Below are 23,255 nucleotides of genomic sequence, written 5' to 3' on the forward strand. Positions count from 1 at the left end.
GTGAATAGAAGAGACAGACAGACCAAGTTACATAGACATATATTTATATGCATAAAAATACATATTATACAATATTTTGTCCTTTCGAGCCAGAGAGCTTGAAAACCACTTTTTCAAACCAGAACACAAAGAAAGTCTCTTTAAATAAGTGCAATTTGTTAATGAGACAAAGAATTGTAAAGCATATATCACGTTTTTAATTTTTTCTGTCTTTTTTTGTTGTTTTTTGTTGTTGCTGTTTCTTGATGTTGTTGTTTTTTGTTGTTGTAAACATCACATGGTACTGAGATGGAGATACTTGTGCTAATATCCATATATTTACATTGTAGTTGTTCTTCACTGTGAGTAGTAGAACGGTGCCGATTAACTTGACATGGTCGAACACAACTTTTACTTAGCCTGATCACAGATCAGTTTGTACTTTTATCCAACAGCATGACAAATTATAGTTGGCTTAAGCACACACAGATTGGGAATCAGGCTTCAACTTTACTGCCAAAAGGAAACAATGTACTGAATGGCCTTATATACTGTACCCTCACATAACCTTACTGTGCATAAGAACAAAACACTGCCTCTGTACTTTATTATTATTATTTATTTTTTAAATAAACAAACATTGCCACACAATCGCATAAAACCATCAAAGTCATGATACAGTAGCACCACGTATAGAGAGAGAGAGAGAGAGGAACTGGGCCCATATTTACAACGTGTTTCAGATACTTTGGGAATATGGGCCCTGGAGAGCCTGAAGGAGGAGAGGAAACAGTGTTCTCCAGGTTTGGGGTCAATTCAATTTCAATTCCATTCAATTCATAAAGTAAACCATATTCCAAATCCAATCCCAAATGTTCCTTATTAAAAAGCATTGAATAGAATCAGAATTGAAATGTCAGTGTACTGCCTGAATTGCCTGGAACTTAAATGGTATTGACCCCAACCCTGGTATGTTCTACCCCCAGTCACATCTCTCTGACATGGGTTTATTTGTATATGAAGGTGAATTTTCAGTGTTGCACGGTGTCAGGAGAAAACGCGTAACAAAAGTCAGCGAGAGCAGAGAGAGAGAGAAAAAGAGAGAGAAAGAGAGAGAGAGATAAAGAGAGAAACTGTTTGATGCTGAGCTATTTGCTATGAAAGCACTATCATCTTCAACCCAGGAAGGGCAAAGGTTAGATTTCCTTCTGTGGTGCCTTTGAATGTTATTTTTTGAAAATGAGAATGGCCTCTCCTTAAATGAAACACACGTACTAGCTTTTTAGCGCTGCTTTTCCATGTGGTTCCAACACCGTGCACAAGAACAGAGTCGGCTGAACGTACAACACAAACACAGGACTTTACAGCCGCAGGAAAAGGAGTTGTTATTGAAAGAGATGGTCAGACGAGAGAGAGAGAGGGATCACATGACCGTTACTTCTCTACTCGTCTAGTTGTTTACTGGTCGAAGTCTTGAAGGGATTGAAGCTGGGTGAATATCTGAGTTTGACACAGATACTGAGAACTGCCCAAAAAATACCACTGACTTTACAGGAGGAAATAATTGTTTTCTAGGAATACTGTTAAAAATGTAAAAATAAATACAGTGTGAGAAGAGAATGCCTTTGACAAAGGGGCAGGGGAAAAGCAAAGAGTTCTGGACCAAAATAAAAGAAAGATGAAAGAAGACAAAAAAGGACGTGAAGTAGAAGTGGGAAGCTAGGTAAGTTGCTTCCTGCCTACCTGCTTTTCTGGCTGCCTGTCTGTCTCTCTGCCTCCCTCCCTGTCTATCTCCCTCCCTCCCTGTCTCTCTGCCTCCCTCCCTGTCTATCTCCCTCCCTCCCTGCCTCTCTGCCTCCCTCCCTGTCTATCTCCCTCCCTCCCTGTCTATCCCCCTCCCTCCCTGCCTCTCTGCCTCCCTCCCTGTCTATCTCCCTCCCTCCCTGCCTCTCTGCCTCCCTCCCTGCCTCTCTGCCTCCCTCCCTGTCTATCTCCCTCCCTCCCTGCCTCTCTGCCTCCCTCCCTGTCTATCTCCCTCCCTCTCTGCCTCTCTGCCTCCCTCCCTGTCTATCTCCCTCCCTCCCTGCCTCTCTGCCTCCCTCCCTGTCTATCTCCCTCCCTCTCTGCCTCTCTGCCTCCCTCCCTGTCTATCTCCCTCCCTCTCTGCCTCTCTGCCTCCCTCCCTGTCTATCTCCCTCCCTCCCTGCCTCTCTGCCTCCCTCCCTGTCTATCTCCCTCCCTCCCTGCCTCTCTGCCTCCCTCCCTGTCTATCTCCCTCGCTCCCTGCCTCTCTGCCTCCCTCCCTGTCTATCTCCCTCCCTCCCTGCCTCTCTGCCTCCCTCCCTGTCTATCTCCCTCCCTCCCTGCCTCTCTGCCTCCCTCCCTGTCTATCTCCCTCCCTCCCTGCCTCTCTGCCTCCCTCCCTGTCTATCTCCCTACCTCTCTGCCTCTCAGGTCTGCCTCTCCCTTCAATATTTGATGGAGGACGGCGTGAATTATGGATGCTGCTTATTGAAAATAACATGATGTTCAACAACAGCCCCGGTAGAACCACAGCAACAACACACAAACAGAGAGGATTCCATGACTACAAGACCCACAGCGGTGCTTCACTATGACAACGTGAAGGTGAGACTGGCAGACAAAGGTCAGAAGGTCAGAGAGACACCGTAGTAGAGCAAATCTGTTGTTTTACTATCAGAATCTTTTTTTCCACACTCTTTTCTCACAGAAGGGGATTTTTTCAGGCTTTGGAACAATTTAGGTAGATGACCTTGGCGATTATTTGTGAAGGTCGGCGATAAGGTCGGCCCTTTTTTATTGATGTCATCACATAGCAAACCAGGACCTTCACGAGAGCAAGAAATAGGGGGCCCAAAATGTGATCCATATACACCGAGTGTACAAAACATTAAGAACACCTGCTCTTTCCATGACATAGACTGACCAGGTGAATCCAGGGGGAAGCTATGATCCCTTATTGATGTTACTAGTTAAATCCACTTCAATCAGTGTAGATGAAGGGGAGGGGACAAGTTAAAGAAGGATTTTTAAGCCTTGAGACAATTGAGACATGGATTGTGTATGTGTTCCTTTCAGAGGGTGAATGGGCAAGACAAAATATATGACTGCACTTTGAATGGGGTATGGTAGTAGGCACCAGGCGCACCGGTTTGTGTCAAGAACTGCAACGCTGCTGGGTTTTTCATGTTCAACAGTTTCCCATGTGTATCAAGAATGGTCTACCACTTAAAGGACATCCAGCCAACTTGACACAACTGTGGGAAGCATTGGAGTCAACATGGGCCAGAATTCCTGTGGAATGCTTTCGAGACCTTGTGGAGTCCATGCCCCGATGAATAGGAAAACCACCAAGCTAGAGGTGAGAAATAGAAAGTTGTGAAAAAACCCAGTGGAGATAACTCTAGTTAACATTGACAAACTGAGGTCGAACTACAGTGACCAGGGCTTGGAGCTTCGAGTCTCTTTGAGAAAATAATCGAAACGTGTCTGAACTGAATCCAGAATCTCTGACTAACCCTTAATCTGTCTTCTTAATAGATAGTCTGCGTACACTGCGTTTAGAACTGTACCTATAGGTGATACAACCTGTGAATATCTGATACCTCAAGATCTCAAATAACTTTCACGGTCTAGCACATGACAACAAACTATATTAAAAAAGAGGGAGATGGGAGATCATGTAAAAATCTTCAAGGAAAATAAAGTGCTTTAGATCAAAGTGAATGAGCGAGTCTTGAGCGCGGGAGAGGGTCTAGGAAGGAATAGCCAAATATAATTGTTAGATAATAAAAAGGGAAAGGGGAAAAAGAAGCCATTGAACGTACCAATCTGAGAAAACATATACATGAAAAAAAGCTTATTATGACTTGAGAGAAGAAACCAGTTTAAAAGAGACGATGCCTACTGCATCCTACAGTATTCTGTCTGTGTGTGTGTGTTTGTGTATGTGTGTGTGTGTGTGTGTGTGTATGTGTATGTGTGTGCACCAAACCTACGTGAACAACATTCAAACACAAGATTTGGGATAAGGAGTGTTTGGCCAGACCAAGCACAGGGGGCGATATGTACGGGACAGATGGGTCGCTTTTTATGTACACTAAGACAAATTCACCCCCCACCCCGCCCCCCAACGAGGATGAGCCCTTTTTGTTTGCATACATTCAGAGATGATCTAAACCGGGGGTTGTTGTGGCAACCTGCGGGTGGGTGGCTTTAAACCAGAGAGTAGTCTCTGTAGCCAATGGTAAAGCATACGGAGTGATACTGTCACCGGTGAATTACACATCAAGAGTTAATCTCATGGGAGTGGATAAAAGGTCAGGGGGTTAGAGGTCAGAGGTCAAGCTCCTCAGGTTGACCTGGATTTCCTCCAGTTGATTGGACGACACGACGACGTGAGGACGTAGCGCAGAGCAGGGGCCAGGATAACGGCGCTATTGCTAACCCGTTACTTTGGCAAGGCCATACTGTAACCCCCAGTACCTTTTCTCAACTGCTTTTTCTTCTTCATAGCATGGATTTGACCTAGGACTAGCTTTAGTTCACATATTACTTGTCCACATTTTTTTTAAATACACACACAACCAACAAAATACAGAATTTACAGGAATCAGTGTTGGACACTATACAGTGCAAATTAACATTAGAAACTGCTAACGAGTATGATTATTTTACTTGGAACGCTCTGGCAGAAAACTGCCACATGATGGGAAACCTGGTAATTTTGCTGGAAGGTATGTAATATGCTAAAGGGGTAACTGGTTGCACTCCTTTGTATTGTAATGTAATCTACAGACGACATCACGCTTATTCACTTACACTGACTCAGTTTTCTACAATGTCAGGCTTTTAAAAAACATACTATGGGAAAGAAAGAAAGAAAGAAAGAAAGAAAGAAAGAAAGAAAGAAAGAAAGAAAGAAAGAAAGAAAGAAAGAAGAGAACGATCACACAAACACACTGACTGGACAAAGTGAACAAAGGAGGAGAAGCGTTAAGAAAAAAAGGTCTGTTCTCCGTATGAATCACACACACATTTCATTTCTCCCAAATAATTCACAAGCAACGTTTTTGTGTGTGACGGGCTTCATCATCACCCCTGTCTGTCACACCACAAGGTCCTGTTCCGTAACCCCCCCACCGTGGCAGGCAGTAGCTGAGCAATGATGTTGATGTGCCAACCAATGATGGACAGCAATGTTGGTGGGTGGATAGGTGGGAGACCAGAGGCAGGGGGGGGGGGGTCATCCCAACCCCTTAATGGCCGCTTTTTAGGAAACTCTCTTCTTCCCACTTAGATCTCCATCCTTGGAGATCCTGTCCAGCCGCATGTATGGCTCAAACGCCGAGGACCCGCACCCGTACCCAGACGCCAGTTCATGATGAGCGCCCCCTAGCAGCGGCATTGAGAAGCACAGTGAGTGCGGTGGCGGCATGCCCAGACGTGGCGAAGGTGAAGTTCCTCCCAGGGAAGGCAATGACAGCCCGAAAGTTCCACCCATGCCATGAATGCCATTTCCTGGTGGCGTGCTCCTACTCACGCCTGGCGAGGAGGAGCCTCCTCCGGAGCTGACCAATAGGGAGCCATTTCCTGGGTGGTGGCCCAATGGGGGATTGGGGGGCGGGGCGGAGAGGAGGCGGCCCTGTTCGAGGAGACGCAAAATGTTACAGGTGGCTAGTGACTCCGAGGTGGAGGAGGAGTGCTTGTCAGAGTCCTTGGTCGTGTCCTTCTTCTGCTTGGTGCGGCGGTTCTGGAACCACACTTTAACCTATAAAGACAGAAGAAGTGAGACAGACTAAAGAGTTAAAACATGGCTTTATTCATTGAACGGTTCACTAAATCAGCAGACAATAGGAGAAATAATAACTCTTACTTATGTCTAGTTCAAACCACACAAACACAGATTCTGTCTCAACAATCATCTTAGCCATCATTGGATTCCGGTTAATTCTGTTGCATGAAACTTTTATGGAAATGAAACCTTTATTTAATTCAGCAAGTCATTGTCAAGAAGGCATCTCCAAGTTGAGAGTTACAATACGTAACTATATTCTTTCAGTGGAGGCTACAGTAAAGTATATGATATTATATGATATTTCCACAAGTTGGTGACACGTGATACCTAGCTAAGTGCCTGGCCATCCATGCACGCACAGACACAAGCAGTATACATACAGAGACAGCCCCCAGTACACCTCATTGGATCAACACTGTTGTATTTCCCACTGGGTTCAACCATGATTGGTTGTTTTTTACCCTCATCTCTCTACACTCAAATCAAATCAACGTTTAGCAGATGTTAAAGCAAAATGCTTGTGTTTCCAGCTCCAGCAGTCCAGTAAATGTCTAACAGTACAATACTAATACACAAATAATTCCTGGAGAAAAAATACTTTGAAAAAAAAAAGAAATAAAAAAATATCAGAATGAGTAATGTCAGAGTACAGAATATAAATATGTGGTGCGCACAGACAGTATAGACAATATATAAGTAGGAAAAAAGCATGTGCAGCAGTCATTATATAGGATGAGCTATGTGGAGAATACAGTATGTGCAGCAGTCGTTATATAGGATGAGCTATGTGGAGAATACAGTATGTACGGCAGTCGTTATATAGGATGAGCTATGTGGAGAATACAGTATGTGCAGCAGTTGTTATATAGGTTGAGCTATGTGGAGAATACAGTATGTACAGCAGTCATTATATAGGATGAGCTATGTGGAGAATACAGTATGTGCAGCAGTTGTTATATAGGTTGAGCTATGTGGAGAATACAGTATGTACAGCAGTCATTATATAGGATGAGCTATGTGGAGAATACAGTATGTGCAGCAGTCGTTATATAGGATGAGCTATGTGGAGAATACAGTATGTACGGCAGTCGTTATATAGGATGAGCTATGTGGAGAATACAGTATGTGCAGCAGTTGTTATATAGGATGAGCTATGTGGAGAATACAGTATGTACGGCAGTCGTTATATAGGATGAGCTATGTGGAGAATACAGTATGTACGGCAGTCGTTATATAGGATGAGCTATGTGGAGAATACAGTATGTGCAGCAGTTGTTATATAGGTTGAGCTATGTGGAGAATACAGTATGTACAGCAGTCGTTATATAGGATGAGCTATGTGGAGAATACAGTATGTGCAGCAGTCGTTATATAGGATGAGCTATGTGGAGAATACAGTATGTACGGCAGTCGTTATATAGGATGAGCTATGTGGAGAATACAGTATGTGCAGCAGTTGTTATATAGGATGAGCTATGTGGAGAATACAGTATGTACGGCAGTCGTTATATAGGATGAGCTATGTGGAGAATACAGTATGTACGGCAGTCGTTATATAGGATGAGCTATGTGGAGAATACAGTATGTGCAGCAGTTGTTATATAGGTTGAGCTATGTGGAGAATACAGTATGTACAGCAGTCGTTATATAGGATGAGCTATGTGGAGAATACAGTATGTACAGCAGTAGTTATATAGGATGAGCTATGTGGAGAATACAGTATGTACAGCAGTCGTTATATAGGATGAGCTATGTGGAGAATACAGTATGTGCAGCAGTCGTTATATAGGATGAGCTATGTGGAGAATACAGTATGTACAGCAGTCGTTATATAGGATGAGCTATGTGGAGAATACAGTATGTGCAGCAGTTGTTATATAGGATGAGCTATGTGGAGAATACAGTATGTACGGCAGTAGTTATATAGGATGAGCTATGTGGAGAATACAGTATGTACAGCAGTTGTTATATAGGATGAGCTATGTGGAGAATACAGTATGTACAGCAGTCGTTATATAGGATGAGCTATGTGGAGAATAAAGTATGTACAGCAGTCGTTATATAGGATGAGCTATGTGGAGAATACAGTATGTACGGCAGTAGTTATAAAGCATAAGCTACAGTGGGGAGAACAAGTATTTGGATACACTGCCGGTTTTGCAGGTTTTCCTACTTACAAAGCATGTAGAGGTCTGTAATTTTTATCATAGGTACACTTCAACTGTGAGAGATGGAATCTAAAACAAAAATCCAGATAATCACATTGTATGATTTTTAAGTAATTAATTTGCATTTTATTGCATGACATAAGTATTTGATCACCTACCAACCAGTAAGAACTCCGGCTCTCACAGACATGTTAGTTTTTCTTTAAGAATCCCTCCTGTTCTCCTCTCATTACCTGTATTAACTGCACCTGTTTGAACTCGTTACCTGTATAAAAGACACCTGTCCACACACTCAATCAAACAGACTCCAACCTCTCCACAATGGCCAAGACCAGAGAGCTGTGTAAGGACATCAGGGATAAAATTGTAGACCTGCACAGGGCTGGGATGGGCTACAGGACAATAGGCAAGCAGCTTTGTGAGAAGGCAACAACTGTTGGTGCAATTATTAGAAATTGGAAGAAGTTCAAGATGACGGTCAATCACCCTCGATCTGGGGCTCCATGCAAGATCCCCACCTCGTGGGGCATCAATGATCATGAGGAAGGTGAGGGATCAGCCCAGAACTACACGGCAGGACCTGGTCAATGACCTGAAGAGAGCTGGGACCACAGTCTCAAAGAAAACCATTAGTAACACACTACGCCGTCATGGATTAAAATCCTGCAGCGCACGCAAGGTCCCCCTGCTCAAGCCATCGCATGTCCAGGCCTGTCTGAAGTTTGCCAATGACCATGTGGATGATCCAGAGGGGGAATGGGAGGTCGTGTGATCTGATGAGACAAAAATAGAGCTTTTTGGTCTAAACTCCACTCGCTATGTTTGGAGGAAGAAGAAGGATGAGTACAACCCCAAGAACATCATCCCAACCGTGAAGCATGGAGGTGGAATCATCATTCTTTGGGGATGCTTTTCTGCAAAGGGGACAGGACGACTGCACTGTATTGAGGGGAGGATGGATGGGGCCACGTATCGCGAGATCTTGGCCAACAACCTCCTTCCCTCAGTAAGAGCATTGAAGATGGGTCGTGGCTGGGTCTTCCAGCATGACAACGACCCGAAACACACAGCCAGGGCAACTAAGGAGTGGCTCCGTAAGAAGCATCTCAAGGTCCTGGAGTGGCCTAGCCAGTCTCCAGACCTGAACCCAATAGAAAATCTTTGGAGGGAGCTGAAAGTCCGTATTGCCCAGCGACAGCCCCGAAACCTGAAGGATCTGGAGAAGGTCTGTATGGAGGAGTGGGCCAAAATCCCTGCTGCAGTGTGTGCAAACCTGGTCAAGAACTACAGGAAACGTATGATCTCTGTAATTGCAAACAAAGGTTTCTGTACCAAATATTAAGTTCTGCTTTTCTGATGTATCAAATACTTATGTCATGCAATAAAATGCTAATTAATTACTTAAAAATCATACAATGTGATTTTCTAGATTTTTGTTTTAGATTCCGTCTCTCACAGTTGAAGTGTACCTATGATAACAATTACAGACTTCTACATGCTTTGTAAATAGGAAAACCTGCAAAATCGTCAGTGTATCAAATACTTGTTCTCCCCACTGTATGTGGAGAATACAGTATGTACGGCAGTAGTTATATAGGATGGGCTATGTGGAAAATACAGTATGTACGGCAGTAGTTATATAGGATGGGCTATGTGGAGAATACAGTATGTACGGCAGTAGTTATATAGGATGGGCTATGTGGAGAATACAGTATGTACGGCAGTAGTTATATAGGATGGGCTATGTGGAGAATACAGTATGTACGGCAGTAGTTATATAGGATGGGCTATGTGGAGAATACAGTATGTACGGCAGTAGTTATATAGGATGGGCTATGTGGAGAATACAGTATGTACGGCAGTAGTTATATAGGATGGGCTATGTGGAGAATACAGTATGTACGGCAGTAGTTATATAGGATGGGCTATGTGGAGAATACAGTATGTACGGTAGTAGTTATATAGGATGGGCTATGTGGAGAATACAGTATGTACAGCAGTAGTTATATAGGATGGGCTATGTGGAGAATACAGTATGTACGGCAGTAGTTATATAGGATGGGCTATGTGGAGAATACAGTATGTACGGCAGTAGTTATATAGGATGGGCTATGTGGAGAATACAGTATGTACGGCAGTAGTTATATAGGATGAGCTATGTGGAGAATACAGTATGTACAGCAGTAGTTATATAGGATGGGCTATGTGGAGAATACAGTATGTACAGCAGTCATTATATAGGATGAGCTATGTGGAGAATACAGTATGTGCAGCAGTAGTTATATAGGATGGGCTATGTGGAGAATACAGTATGTACGGCAGTAGTTATATAGGATGGGCTATGTGGAGAATACAGTATGTACGGCAGTAGTTATATAGGATGGGCTATGTGGAGAATACAGTATGTACATGTAAAGTGAATAATAAATTAACTTCTCAGAGATGAAATTATATTTGAATGCCCCTATAGGTTGACGCAGACAAGGGGGAGGGATTAGAATGAGATGGGAGTGGAATGGGGACCTCGTCAGTCAGTGGGTGTGAGAGTGGAATCGATTCTGGTGCCACCAATGACAACAGAGACTAAAGTATCTAATACGCTGGCCCAAGTAAGTAAAAGCTATAACCACAGGGACAGGTTTCAATGGTATCTAGGATGCTGGTGTTGCCTAAACCGGTTTCAACTGAGAGACAAAGAAAGGGCAAAGCAAAGTTCTCATCTCTCACTGCACTATTATGCACTGTATTGCACAGTACTGTACTGTTCTGCAGTGTACTGCACTGCACTGTACGGCACTGCACTGTTCTGCTGTCACTGTACTTTACTGTACTGCACTGGACTTTACTGCACTGTACTGTACTGCACTGCATGGTATTCTACTGTACTGCAGTGTACCACAGTGTACTGCACTTCACTGCTCTGTACTGCAGTGTACTGTAGTGTACTAGCCTGCACTGTACTGTTCTGCACTTTACTGCACGGTTCTGCTCTGTACTGTACTGCACTGTACTGTAGTATACTGCATGGTACTGTAGTGTACTGCACTGTTCTGCACTGTACTGTAGTGTAGTGTACTACACTGTACTGCACTGTACTGTACTGTACAGCACTGTAGTGTACTGTACTGTACTGCACTGTTCTGCACTGTAGTGTAGTGTTATGCACTGTACTGAACTGCACTGTTCTGCACTGTACTGTACTGCACTGTACTGTAGTGTACTGTACTGCACTGTAGTGTACTGTACTATAGTGTACTGTACTGTACTGCACTGTTCTGCATTGTACTATACTGCACTGTTCTGCACTGTACTGTACTGCACTGCATGGTATTCTACTGTACTGCAGTGTACTGTAGTGTACTAGACTGCACTGTACTGTTCTGCACTTTACTGCACTGTTCTGCTCTGTACTGCACTGCACTGTAGTATACTGCATGGTACTGTAGTGTACTGCACTGTTCTGCACTGTACTGTACTGTAGAGCACTGTACTGAACTGCACTGTTCTGCACTGTACTGTAGTGTACTGCACTGTACTATAGTGTACTGTACTGTACTGCACTGTTCTGCATTGTACTATACTGCACTGTTCTGCACTGTACTGCATTGTACTGTACTACACTGTACTGTACTGCACTGTACTGTACTGTACTGTAGTATACTGTACTGCACTGTTCTGCACTGTACTGCATTATTCTGCACTGTACTGTACTGTAGTGTACTGCACTATACTGCACTGCACTGTGCTGCACTGTATTGTACTGTAGTGTACTGCACTGTACTGGACTGTAGGCCTGCACAGTGAGCTTCTCTACACAGCACACAGCAGCACACAACAGCACACAATGTGAAAAGCTCACTGAATTCTGACTGTGCTTGTTTCTGGATGTTTAATTGATGCACAGGTGCTTTAATGTATAGCGTGTGGTTTGAGGAGGGCTACACGCACACACAGGGTAATGGGGGTCAGGGGAGATCAGATGTGTTTGCTCACACACACCCAGGGTAATGGGGGTCAGGGGGGATCAGATGTCTTTGCTCACACACACACACAGGGTAATGGGGGTCAGGGGAGATCAGATCCGTTTGCTCACACACACACAGGCTAATGGGGGTCAGGGGAGATCAGATGCGTTTGCTCACACACACCCAGGGTAATGGGGGTCAGGGGGGATCAGATGTCTTTGCTCACACACACACAGGGTAATGGGGGTCAGGGGAGATCAGATCCGTTTGCTCACACACACCCAGGGTAATGGGGGTCAGGGGGGATCAGATGTCTTTGCTCACACACACACAGGGTAATGGGGGTCAGGGGAGATCAGATCTGTTTGCTCACACACACACAGGCTAATGGGGGTCAGGGGAGATCAGATGTGTTTGCTCACACACACCCAGGGTAATGGGGGTCAGGGGGGATCAGATGTCTTTGCTCACACACACACAGGGTAATGGGGGTCAGGGGGGATCAGATGTCTTTGCTCACACACACCCAGGGTAATGGGGGTCAGGGGGGATCAGATGTCTTTGCTCACACACACACAGGGTAATGGGGGTCAGGGGAGATCAGATCTGTTTGCTCACACACACACAGGCTAATGGGGGTCAGGGGAGATCAGATGTGTTTGCTCACACACACCCAGGGTAATGGGGGTCAGGGGGGATCAGATGTCTTTGCTCACACACACACAGGGTAATGGGGGTCAGGGGAGATCAGATCTGTTTGCTCACACACACACAGGCTAATGGGGGTCAGGGGAGATCAGATGTGTTTGCTCACACACACACAGGGTGATGAGGGTCAGGGGAGATCAGATGCGTTTGCACACACAGAGAAATCATACCCATGAAAAATGTATACAATCTTCACTAACTTACTGCTCTTTTCCTCACCTCTCGGGTGTGAGTGTGTGCATGTGTACATTTGTGTGTGTGTCATGGCATTCTATCCGGGCAAGGCAATCACCACACATGACCCATTGATGTGAGCTGATTGGAAGAATGCGATCGCTGCATTTTCATATCGAGAATACACCCTCTGTCAGATTCTCCTTCGTATTATTCTCTCTCCACCATTCTCTCTCTATACATTCACATCTCTTGGCACAGATCATGTAGTGTAGTGTTCACACTAACACGCAGCCTACACGTCCACACTCACATGCTCATAATGTACACATACATGTATAGGACCGTCACAGACCACATAGTGTACACATACAGTACACGCTACCAGCGTCAACTCATCCACTCTTTATCTGGAGAACACAGCCATCTAATTAAGCTAAAGAGGGGATTGGTGGATTGGTAGAGTGAGTTCCAGTTACATTGACGGCCTACACCGGCCAAACGACGCTGGGCCAACTGTCCACCGGCCAAACCCAGACGACGCTGGGCCAACTGTCCAACTGATACAGCCTGGATTTGTAGTGACACCTCTAGCACTGAGATGCAGCGCCTTAGACCACTGCACCACATGGGAGCCCAGGGTAGGGCTGGGCAGGGCTGGGAAGAGCATGGCTGGGCTGGGCAGGGCAGGGCTGGGCAGGCAGGGTACTCTTGACCCAGGCCCATGCACTATAGAGTGAATATTGTGCCATTTGAAACACATCCATGATGAGTACCTAACCTATATGACTAGCAGCAGTGTGGCAAGGACAGGGCACACACAACGCTGCCGTGAGCTGCTGCATTCACATCACACACAGCAGTCATAGAGAGCTCATATGTCTGTAAAGCACGCGACCGCCGCTCAACCACAGAACAGAAACCAATGCTTTTCAATGTAGGAACATTTGGAATTGGAAGTGGAATTTGGTTTACATTCTAAATGGACAATTTCAGGGAATTGTCCCCAACCCTGGATAGAACTGTTGGTTAGTTGAGTCCCTTTCAGGGCACCATGGTCTCAGCAGACCATTAGTATGTGTATAATAAGATTGGGGAGGGATCCTCCCCAGCTGAGAAGGATACTGACGCCACATCTTAGACTTAGAGTAGTAAAGACCTGGGCCCCTATCCACAGTCTCAGTCTTGTCTTAATCCTCTTTATGTATACAGTATATACTATACGAGCCTAAGTTAAAAATAACACTTCCCAAATCAGGGTTTTTCAAGCAAAGCCTCTGACTGATTCCTGTGTGTTTCTAATTCCTCCCAATTGGGTGAAAACCCACACACCTTCAGGTAATCACCTCTCTGCGCTTCCTCGATGGGGCACGGCTTAGCCAGGGGCTGAGGTGAGAGGGAGCTGGAGGAGGTGGGCCGTTCATTTCACAGTCGTCCGCTTGAGGAAAAACCCTAAGGTTTACAGGGGACTTTACTATGGGGGAAATTATAAAAAGAGAAAGAGAGCAAATCTCTACCCTCTCCATACATCTACACTATTGGAAATAAATCTGTCCTAATGGGATCCAGGGTTCAGAGATGGGGCAGAGATAATGAGAGAGAGCTGGGCAGGCATGACCAGGATTTGCCCTCAAGCCATCACCCTCCCCACCGCTTCTGCTAGGGCATGGCCGGGTCAGAGCAGGGCTGGGCAGGGCATGGCCGTGTCAGAGCTGGGTAGGGCAGGGATGGGCAGGGCTGGGCAAGACTGGACACAGCAGAGTATTGGTATGTTGTTATTTTATTAGGGTCCCCATTAGCTGTTGCAAAAGCAGCCTACATATCAATGCATACACACAAACGATCTAGGTTAAATAGGGGAGAGGCGTTGTGCCTCGAGGTGTTGGTTTATCTGTTTATATAAACCAGGGTTGCTGTTTATTTGAGCAATATGAGATGGAAGGAAGTTCCATGCAATAAGGGCTCTATATAATACTGTATGTTTTCTTGAATTTGTTCTGGATTTGGGGACTATGAAAAGACCCCTAGTGGCATGTCTGGTGGGATAAGTGTGTGTCAGAGCTGTGTATAACAATTTGGGATTTTCAACACATTAATGTTTCTTATAAAAAGAAGAAGTGATGCAGTCAGTCTCTCAACTCATAGCCAAGAGAGACTGGCATGTGTAGTATATATATTAGCCCTCTGATTACAATTAAGAGCAAAATGTCCCGCTCTGTTCCGGGCCAGCTACAGGTTAACTAGGTCTTTCCTTGCAGCACTGGACCACACAACTGAACAATAATCAAGATTAAACAAAACAGAACTTGCTTTTTGGAGTGTGGTGTCAAAAAAGCAGAGCATCACTATTACTGCTAGACCTCTCCCCATCTTTGCAACCATTGAATCTATATGTTTTGACCATGACAGTTTACAATCTAATGTGTAACGCCAAGTAATTTAGTCTCCTCAACTTGTTCAACAGCCACACCATTCATTGCCAGATTCAGCTGAGGTCTAGCACTTAAGGAATGATTTGCACCAAATACAATGCTCTTAGTTTTAGAGATGTTCAGGACCAGTTTATTACTGGCCACCCATTCCAAAAGAGACTGCAACTCTCTTTGTTAAGGGTTTCACTGACTTCATTAGCTGTGGTTGCTGATGCGTATATGGTTGAATCATCAGCATACATGGACACACATACTTTGTTTAATGCCAGTGACAGGTCATTGGTAAAAATAGAAAAGAGTAGAGGGCCTAGAGAGCTGCCCTGCGGTACACCACACTTTACATGTTTGACATTAGAGACACTTCCATTAAAGGAAACCCTTTGAGTTCTATTAGATAGATAGCTCTGAATCCACGATATGGCAGAGGTTGAAATGCCATAGCACTTTAGTTTTTTCAACAACAGGTTATGGTCACTAATATCAAAGGCTGCACTGAAAGTTAACAGTACAGCTCCCACAATCTTCTTATTATCAATTTATTTCAACCAATCATCACGTGTACATGTTGAGTGCCCTTCTCTATAAGCAAAGAAATAGCATTGTAATTGGTCAAACACAATTTTTTCCAACAGTTTGCTAAGAGTTGGCAGCAAGCTTATTTATAGGTCTCTTGTTAGAACCAGTAAAGTCCGCTTTACCACTCTTGGGTAGGGGAATTACTTTGGCTTCCCTCCAGGCCTGAGGACAAAGACTTTCCTCTAGGCTCAGGTTAAAAAATATGACAGATAGGAGTGGCTATAGAGTCAGCTATCATCCTCATTAGCTTTCCATCTAAGTTGTCAATGCCAGGAGGTTTGTCATTATTGACAGTTAACAATCATTTTCCACCTCTCCCACACTAAGTTTACAAAATTCAAAATTGCCCTGCTTTTCTTTCATTATTCATTTTTTTATACATTAATATAATTGCTCACTGTTTGTCGTGGGCATTTCTTTGCCAATTTTGCCAATGAAATAATCATTAAAATAATTGGCAACATCAAACGGTTTTGTGATGAATAAGATGGAGTTGAATTGGTCATTCTGCCCATAATTTAATTTAAAGTACTCCAAACTTGTTTTCCATCATTCCTTGTCATTGATTTTGGCTTCATAATAAAGTTTATTCATCTTTTTGTTGAGTTTAGTCACATCATTTCTCAATTTGCAATAAGTCAGCCAGTCAGATGTACAGTAAGTCAGCCAGTCAGATGTACAGTAAGTCAGACAGTCAGATGTGCAGTAAGTCAGCCAGTCAGATGTGCAGCCAGACTTATTAGCCACTCCTTTTGCCCCATCTCTTTCAACCATAGAGTTTTTCAATTCCTCATCAATCCATGGCGCCGTAACAGGTCTAACAGTCTGTTTCTTAACAGGTGCATGTTTATCAATAATTGGAAGAAGCAATTTCATAAATTCATCAAGTGCAGCGTCTGGATGCTCCTTACTAATCACATCAGACCAACAAATATTTTTCCCATCATCCACATAAGAGTCACAGCAAAGTATTTTGTATGATCTCTTATACACTATTTTAGGCCCAGCTGTTGGAACTTTGTCTTTCCTGGATATAGCCACTATACTGTGATCGCTGCAGCCAATGGGTACGGATACAGCTTTAGAACAAAGTTCTACAGTATTAGTAAAGATGTGATCGATACATGTGGATGATCTTGTTCCTGTAGTGTTTGTAAACACCCTGGTAGGTTGATTAATAACCTAAACCAGATTACAGGCACTGGTTACAGTAAGAAGCTTCCTCTTGAGCGAACAGCTTGATGAAAACCAGTCAATATTCAGGTCCCCAAGAAAGTAGACCTCTCTGTTTACATCACATACACTTTCAAGCATTTCACACATATTATTTAGATACTGACTGTTAGCACATTAAGGCCTATAGCAACACCCCAAAATAATAGGCTATAGATGTGCCAAGAGGGCGGGGCAGGGCTAGGCAGAGCAGGGCAGGGCTAGGCAGAGCAGAGCAGGGCTGGGCAGGGCTAGGCAGAGCAGGGCGGGGCAGGGCTAGGCAGAGCAGGGCTGGGAAGGGCTAGGCAGAGCAGGGCTGGGCAGGGCTAGGCAGAGCAGGGCTAGGCAGAGCAGGGCTGGGCAGGGCTAGGCAGAGCAGGGCGGGGCAGGGCTAGGCAGAGCAGGGCTGGGAAGGGCTAGGCAGAGCAGGGCTGGGCAGGGCTAGGCAGAGCAGGGCAGGGCTAGGCAGAGCAGAGCAGGGCTGGGCAGGGCTAGGCAGAGCAGGGCTAGGCAGAGCAGGGCTGGGCAGGGCTAGGCAGAGCAGGGCTGGGCAGGGCTAGGCAGAGCAGGGCTGGGCAGGGCTAGGCAGAGCAGGGCTGGGCAGGGTAAAACAGATGTAGGATAGCAGAGGAAATTAAATCAAATGTATTGGTCACATACACATGCTTAGCAGATGTTAATGCGAGTGTAGTGAAATGCTTGTGCTTCTAGTTCCGACAATGCAGTAATAACCAACGAGTAATCTAACCTAACAATTCCAAAACTACTACCTTATACCTGGGGTACCAATGTAAGAAATAACACGTAAAAAAAACAAAAACACTGCATAGTTTCCTAGGAACACGAAGCGAGGCGGTCATCTCTGTCGGCGCCCGGAAGTATCGAGGATAGACCAAGAGTGCAACATGCAGGATAGCTGGACTGCTACAGGGTAGGCCTGTGTCCACTACTACACAAGCTGAAGACAGGACAGGTCTGGGCCGGGTTGGATTAGGTGTTAAGACAACTGTTTGGGCTAACTCAGGGCATTGCTCAACTGGGGCTGTGTACACAGTGCCTTAGGAAAGTATTCAGACCTCTTGACTTTTTCCCCAAAAAATGTACGTTACATACTTTTGTTTTTTCATCAATCTACACACAATACCCCATAATGACAAAGCAAAACCAGGTTTTTAGAAATGTTTGCTAATTGATTAAAAATAAATAACCAAAATATTACATTTACATAAGTATTCAGACCCTTTACTCAGGACTTTGTTGTAAGCTGTAGTTGTACAAGTGAGAGCTAATTAATCTCTCTAAGAGAAGCCTAGCTCTATTACGCAGGGCACCTGCTGACAATCTTTCTAACACTTTCTGTGACCCTGTGAAAGGCTCAGCGGTCCCCTCCGCGACTTCCCCGTGACTCCTCCCATGACCCCACTGATCCTACACGTGATGAACATCATATTGCCTCACTTCGGTCTAAGAGAACAATGAATTACTTTTCTAAAGGGAAACTGTATGGTAACAATGACTTAGTTGTATATAGGGAAACTGTATGGTAACAATGACATTGTTTTCTATAGGGAAACTGTATGGTAACAATGACTTAGTTTTCTATAGGGAAACTGTATGGTAACAATGACTTAGTTTTCTATAGGGAAACTGTATGGTAACAATGACTTAGTTTTCTATAGGGAAACTGTATGGTAACAATGACTTAGTTTTATATAGGGAAACTGTATGGTAACAATGACTTAGTTTTCTATAGGGAAACTGTATGGTAACAATGACTTAGTTTTCCATAGGGAAACTGTATGGTAACAATGACTTCATTTTCTATAGGGAAAGTGTATGGTAACAATGACTTCATTTCTATAGGGAAACTGTATGGTAACAATGACTTAGTTTTCAGTACAGGAACTGTATGGTAAGGAAACTGTATGGTAACAATAACCTAGTTTTCTGAATGGAAACTGTTTGGTAACATTGTACATGGATGAATATGACTACTTTTCTATATGGCGAGTGTATGTACAGAGCTCCACACTGTCCTTTTCCTCCACAGCATCTCTCTCTCTCCAATAGCCACATGCTGTATTAACACCAGGCCCCTCTGACTGTCCCCATCCGAATCCCTACCTCCTACCTCCTAGCTTCTACCACTCCCTGCCTCCTAGACCTCTTACATCCTGCCTTTCTCCTATATCTGTTCTGATACCTCTTGCCCTCGTGCCCAAGCTCATCCCTCCTTCCCTCTCTCCTGCCATCCCTCCCTTGCATTACTGAAACACATGTCCAAGCAGGTTCAGCCAAGGGTCAACCCAGTCTTAGCGAATCGCTGATAGATGTGGCTCCCTAATCCTTCTTAGTGCAAAAGCACTTGGGACTATTATTAGGCCCTCAGCTTCGCGCTCCGTCACCCTCCCTGTCCCGCCCCCTGCCCCGCCCCGAGGTGGACCAGGCCCATCTTCCTATGGTTCTGTGATGTCGAGGTTTAGATTTTCCTACGAAAATGTAATGCTATATTAAAAGGATTAGGTGAGCCAAAATGTTGTAGCATTTTTATCAGCATTTACATTGGTTGACTTTGTTAATAAATTACTTGTTATTAAGCCTCTATGTATAGTGCTTATGATGGCTTTTGATGGCCCTATAAAGCCTTATGAATGCCCTATAAGGCCTTGTGAATGACCTTTATAAGCTGTAGTTGTACTAGTGAGAGCTAGTTAATCTCTCTAAGAGAGGCTATGTGGGAGAAATGCCTAGCTCCATTACGCAGGGCACCTGCTGACAATCTTTCTAACACTTTCTGTGACCCTGTGAACGGCTCAGCGGTCCCCTCCGCGACTTCCCCCGTGACTCCTCCCATGACCCCACTGATCCTACACGTGATGAACATCATATTGCCTCACTTCGGTCTAAGAGAACAATGAATTACTTTTCTAAAGGGAAACTGTATGGTAACAATGACTTAGTTGTATATAGGGAAACTGTATGGTAACAATGACATTGTTTTCTATAGGGAAACTGTATGGTAACAATGACTTAGTTTTCTATAGGGAAACTGTATGGTAACAATGACTTAGTTTTCTATAGGGAAACTGTATGGTAACAATGACTTAGTTTTCTATAGGGAAACTGTATGGTAACAATGACTTAGTTTTATATAGGGAAACTGTATGGTAACAATGACTTAGTTTTCTATAGGGAAACTGTATGGTAACAATGACTTAGTTTTCCATAGGGAAACTGTATGGTAACAATGACTTCATTTTCTATAGGGAAAGTGTATGGTAACAATGACTTCATTTCTATAGGGAAACTGTATGGTAACAATGACTTAGTTTTCAGTACAGGAACTGTATGGTAAGGAAACTGTATGGTAACAATAACCTAGTTTTCTGTATGGAAACTGTATGGTAACATTGTACATGGATGAATATGACTACTTTTCTATATGGCGAGTGTATGTACAGAGCTCCACACTGTCCTTTTCCTCCACAGCATCTCTCTCTCTCCAATAGCCACATGCTGTATTAACACCAGGCCCCTCTGACTGTCCCCATCCGAATCCCTACCTCCTACCTCCTAGCTTCTACCACTCCCTGCTTCCTAGACCTCTAACAGCCTGCCTTTCTCCTATATCTGTTCTGATACCTCTTGTCCTCGTGCCCAAGCTCATCCCTCCTTCCCTCTCTCCTGCCATCCCTCCCTTGCATTACTGAAACACATGTCCAAGCAGGTTCAGCCAAGGGTCAACCCAGTCTTAGCGAATCGCTGATAGATGTGGCTCCCTAATCCTTCTTAGTGCAAAAGCACTTGGGACTATTATTAGGCCCTCTGCTTCGCGCTCCGTCACCCTCCCTGTCCCGCCCCCTGCCCCGCCCCGAGGTGGACCAGGCCCTTCTTCCGACAGTTCTGTGACGTCGAGGTTTGGATAAGGGAATTAGGCTCACAGTGTGTGTGTGTGTGTGTGTGTGTGTGTGTGTGTGTGTTGCGTTTACAGGGACGGCACAATTAATTAGTATTTTGACCAATCAGATCAGCTCTGAAAAAGATCTGATGTTATTGGTCAAAGGACCAATTAGTGGGAGAAAAAAAATATCAGATTTGGTCTGCCTGTGTAAACACAGCCTAAGAGGATACCCCTAACTTCTTCACCACTCCCTTGTTCCTTCCTACCGCGCCACAGCACTCTGTGTGGTGGAGTCCAAGCACTGCAGCCTGACATAGTTAATCTACAGAGCCGCTGTGGCTACAGATGGTGGAATATACCACACATCTCAATGTGCTACAGACAACTACTCAATAAAATGGACTCTTGAACAGGGCTTAACACTAGGGATATGCAGTTCATGAGACAACCCTCGATGATTACCACTCGGCTACACATGTGTGTGGGTGTGTCAGACGCATTTGCGTGTGTATAAGTGTGTGTCTGTATAGCCTACGTGTGTGGGTGTGTTATCTGGACACGGGGGCAGGGATTCCAGGCAGTGTTCTAAGGAATACTCTATCCATATGGATGTTGCAGGTTTCTGTTCTTGCTAATCCAATGAGATAACAGCATTACGGCATTGCCTGGCGAATAACAGGAAGGCCTTAAACCCATGCACACACACACACATCCTTCAGCGTGTCATCGCTGGGTCCAATGTATCGTCCTTAGCAATGAATTGTCATGCACCTGTATGTATTGACAAGTGCCCTAATTTACTTAATTGCCTTATCATGTCCACATCCCTCTCAGATCAATAAAGAAATATAATTTTATTGATTCATATGAGCAGACAGATGAATAGAATTTGATTGATTAGCTAAGCTGATGAGGGGCAATGAGCTCCTCCTGAGCCAGCGTCTTAACTTTGTACTGTTTACACTGGCATACTACACACCCGCCTGGCCCCTGCAAGGACCTGGAGGTCACCCCTATGGAATTAGGAATTATAATACCAGAATGGACATGATCCTTCTTATGATGTTCCAAAGGTCAGCCATTTTTGTCAGAGAGTTGGTCAACCGTGGTTTGCAAATGCCATGATAAGATATTGTGTAAAAAAAAATATTTTAAGAATTTATTTGTACTCAGCGTTTGTTAGCTAGCTAGCCAGTTTTAGAGGAATGATTCCATTATTTTTTCAAATTAACTGTCAATATGTCAACATTTCATTCAAACAACAAAGTCAATCCACCCACTGGCTGAAATCAGTAGTTGACAGGACTTAGACAAGTTGTGAGAGGGCATTTTCTGTTAAACCTTACTAATGCTTGTGTACTCAAATATCCTTCTTTAAGCCTCGGCATTGGGCTAGAGAAATCAAATAAGACAGAAACGTGTGTGTGTATTAAGATAGGCCTGTTCTAACTGTTCTGTGTGTAGAATGACCCCATGATGTCTGGGCACTCAGCCAAGACCTGACAGAAACTGGTTCCTCAGAGCAGAGTGTTATATCCTGAACACCAGGGATAAGGCTGTGGTTCTGTTAGGAGCCTGTTTCTGGGTGAAAAGGTTCCTGCTTGTGTGTATGTGTGTAGGGGTAGGACCATACATCCTCTGGGCCGACAGTCAAAGGCGCTTGCTCGCCCAACTTGGGGGAACCGTTGAGCTACTGTTAGAGGAAGTATGTCTGGAGTGACTTCCTGTCACATTGGCACCAATTGTCCTCACTCAGTTGCGACAGAATGAGACAACCTTTTCATTATAGCCTGTAACCCAGTTTCGTCTCTCTCCACACACACACACATAAGATCATGTGTTTTGCAGATGCTTGCATAAGATAGCGTGACTATATAAGGCTTACAGACTCTTTGTGCAGGGGGCTCTCACTTCATTCACTGTGTGTGTGTGGTGTGACCAGCTCCCATACTGCAATAATTGTATTAATAAAAGTAGTCCCTTGACTGATTATTGACTTTGCCTCTCCTCATTATTAGTTAAAGGTAGAATTTCCACCACAGTAGGAAATGCAACCAGTACTGATGTTGTATCATATAATAGCACTCAGCTTTCCAAGAAAACAACAATTAAGACATTTACGGTCTGTTCACGTATATTTTGGAGGCTGTTTATACAGAAAAAATGGTTTTAAAAAAACAAACATGTAAATTGTATTTATGATTATATTACAATACTTTAGGTTGACAATAATTATATTACACAATGTCTGATACATCACATGCCTTAGTTTTATTTTCCTGCATAAGTATAATCAGGATTATGCCTCTTCTGCCATTCATC

General features: G+C 44.2%; 1 protein-coding gene across 1 annotated transcript in view; it reads right to left on the reverse strand.

Annotated features, from left to right (window-relative positions):
- Nucleotides 1-3,216: 3,216 nt before the first annotated feature.
- The window catches only part of LOC110531611 (ventral anterior homeobox 2-like), a 38,287-nt gene continuing 18,248 nt past the window's right edge, over nt 3,217-23,255 (reverse strand). Inside the window, exon 3 of the mRNA XM_021614900.2 lies at nt 3,217-5,770. Within this exon, the coding sequence (XP_021470575.2) occupies nt 5,273-5,770 (498 nt within the window). The 3' untranslated portion in view covers nt 3,217-5,272. The remainder of the gene's footprint in view (nt 5,771-23,255) is intronic.

The sequence above is a fragment of the Oncorhynchus mykiss genome, chromosome 9 (assembly GCF_013265735.2).
Source record: "Oncorhynchus mykiss isolate Arlee chromosome 9, USDA_OmykA_1.1, whole genome shotgun sequence".
NCBI classification, from domain to species: domain Eukaryota; kingdom Metazoa; phylum Chordata; class Actinopteri; order Salmoniformes; family Salmonidae; genus Oncorhynchus; species Oncorhynchus mykiss.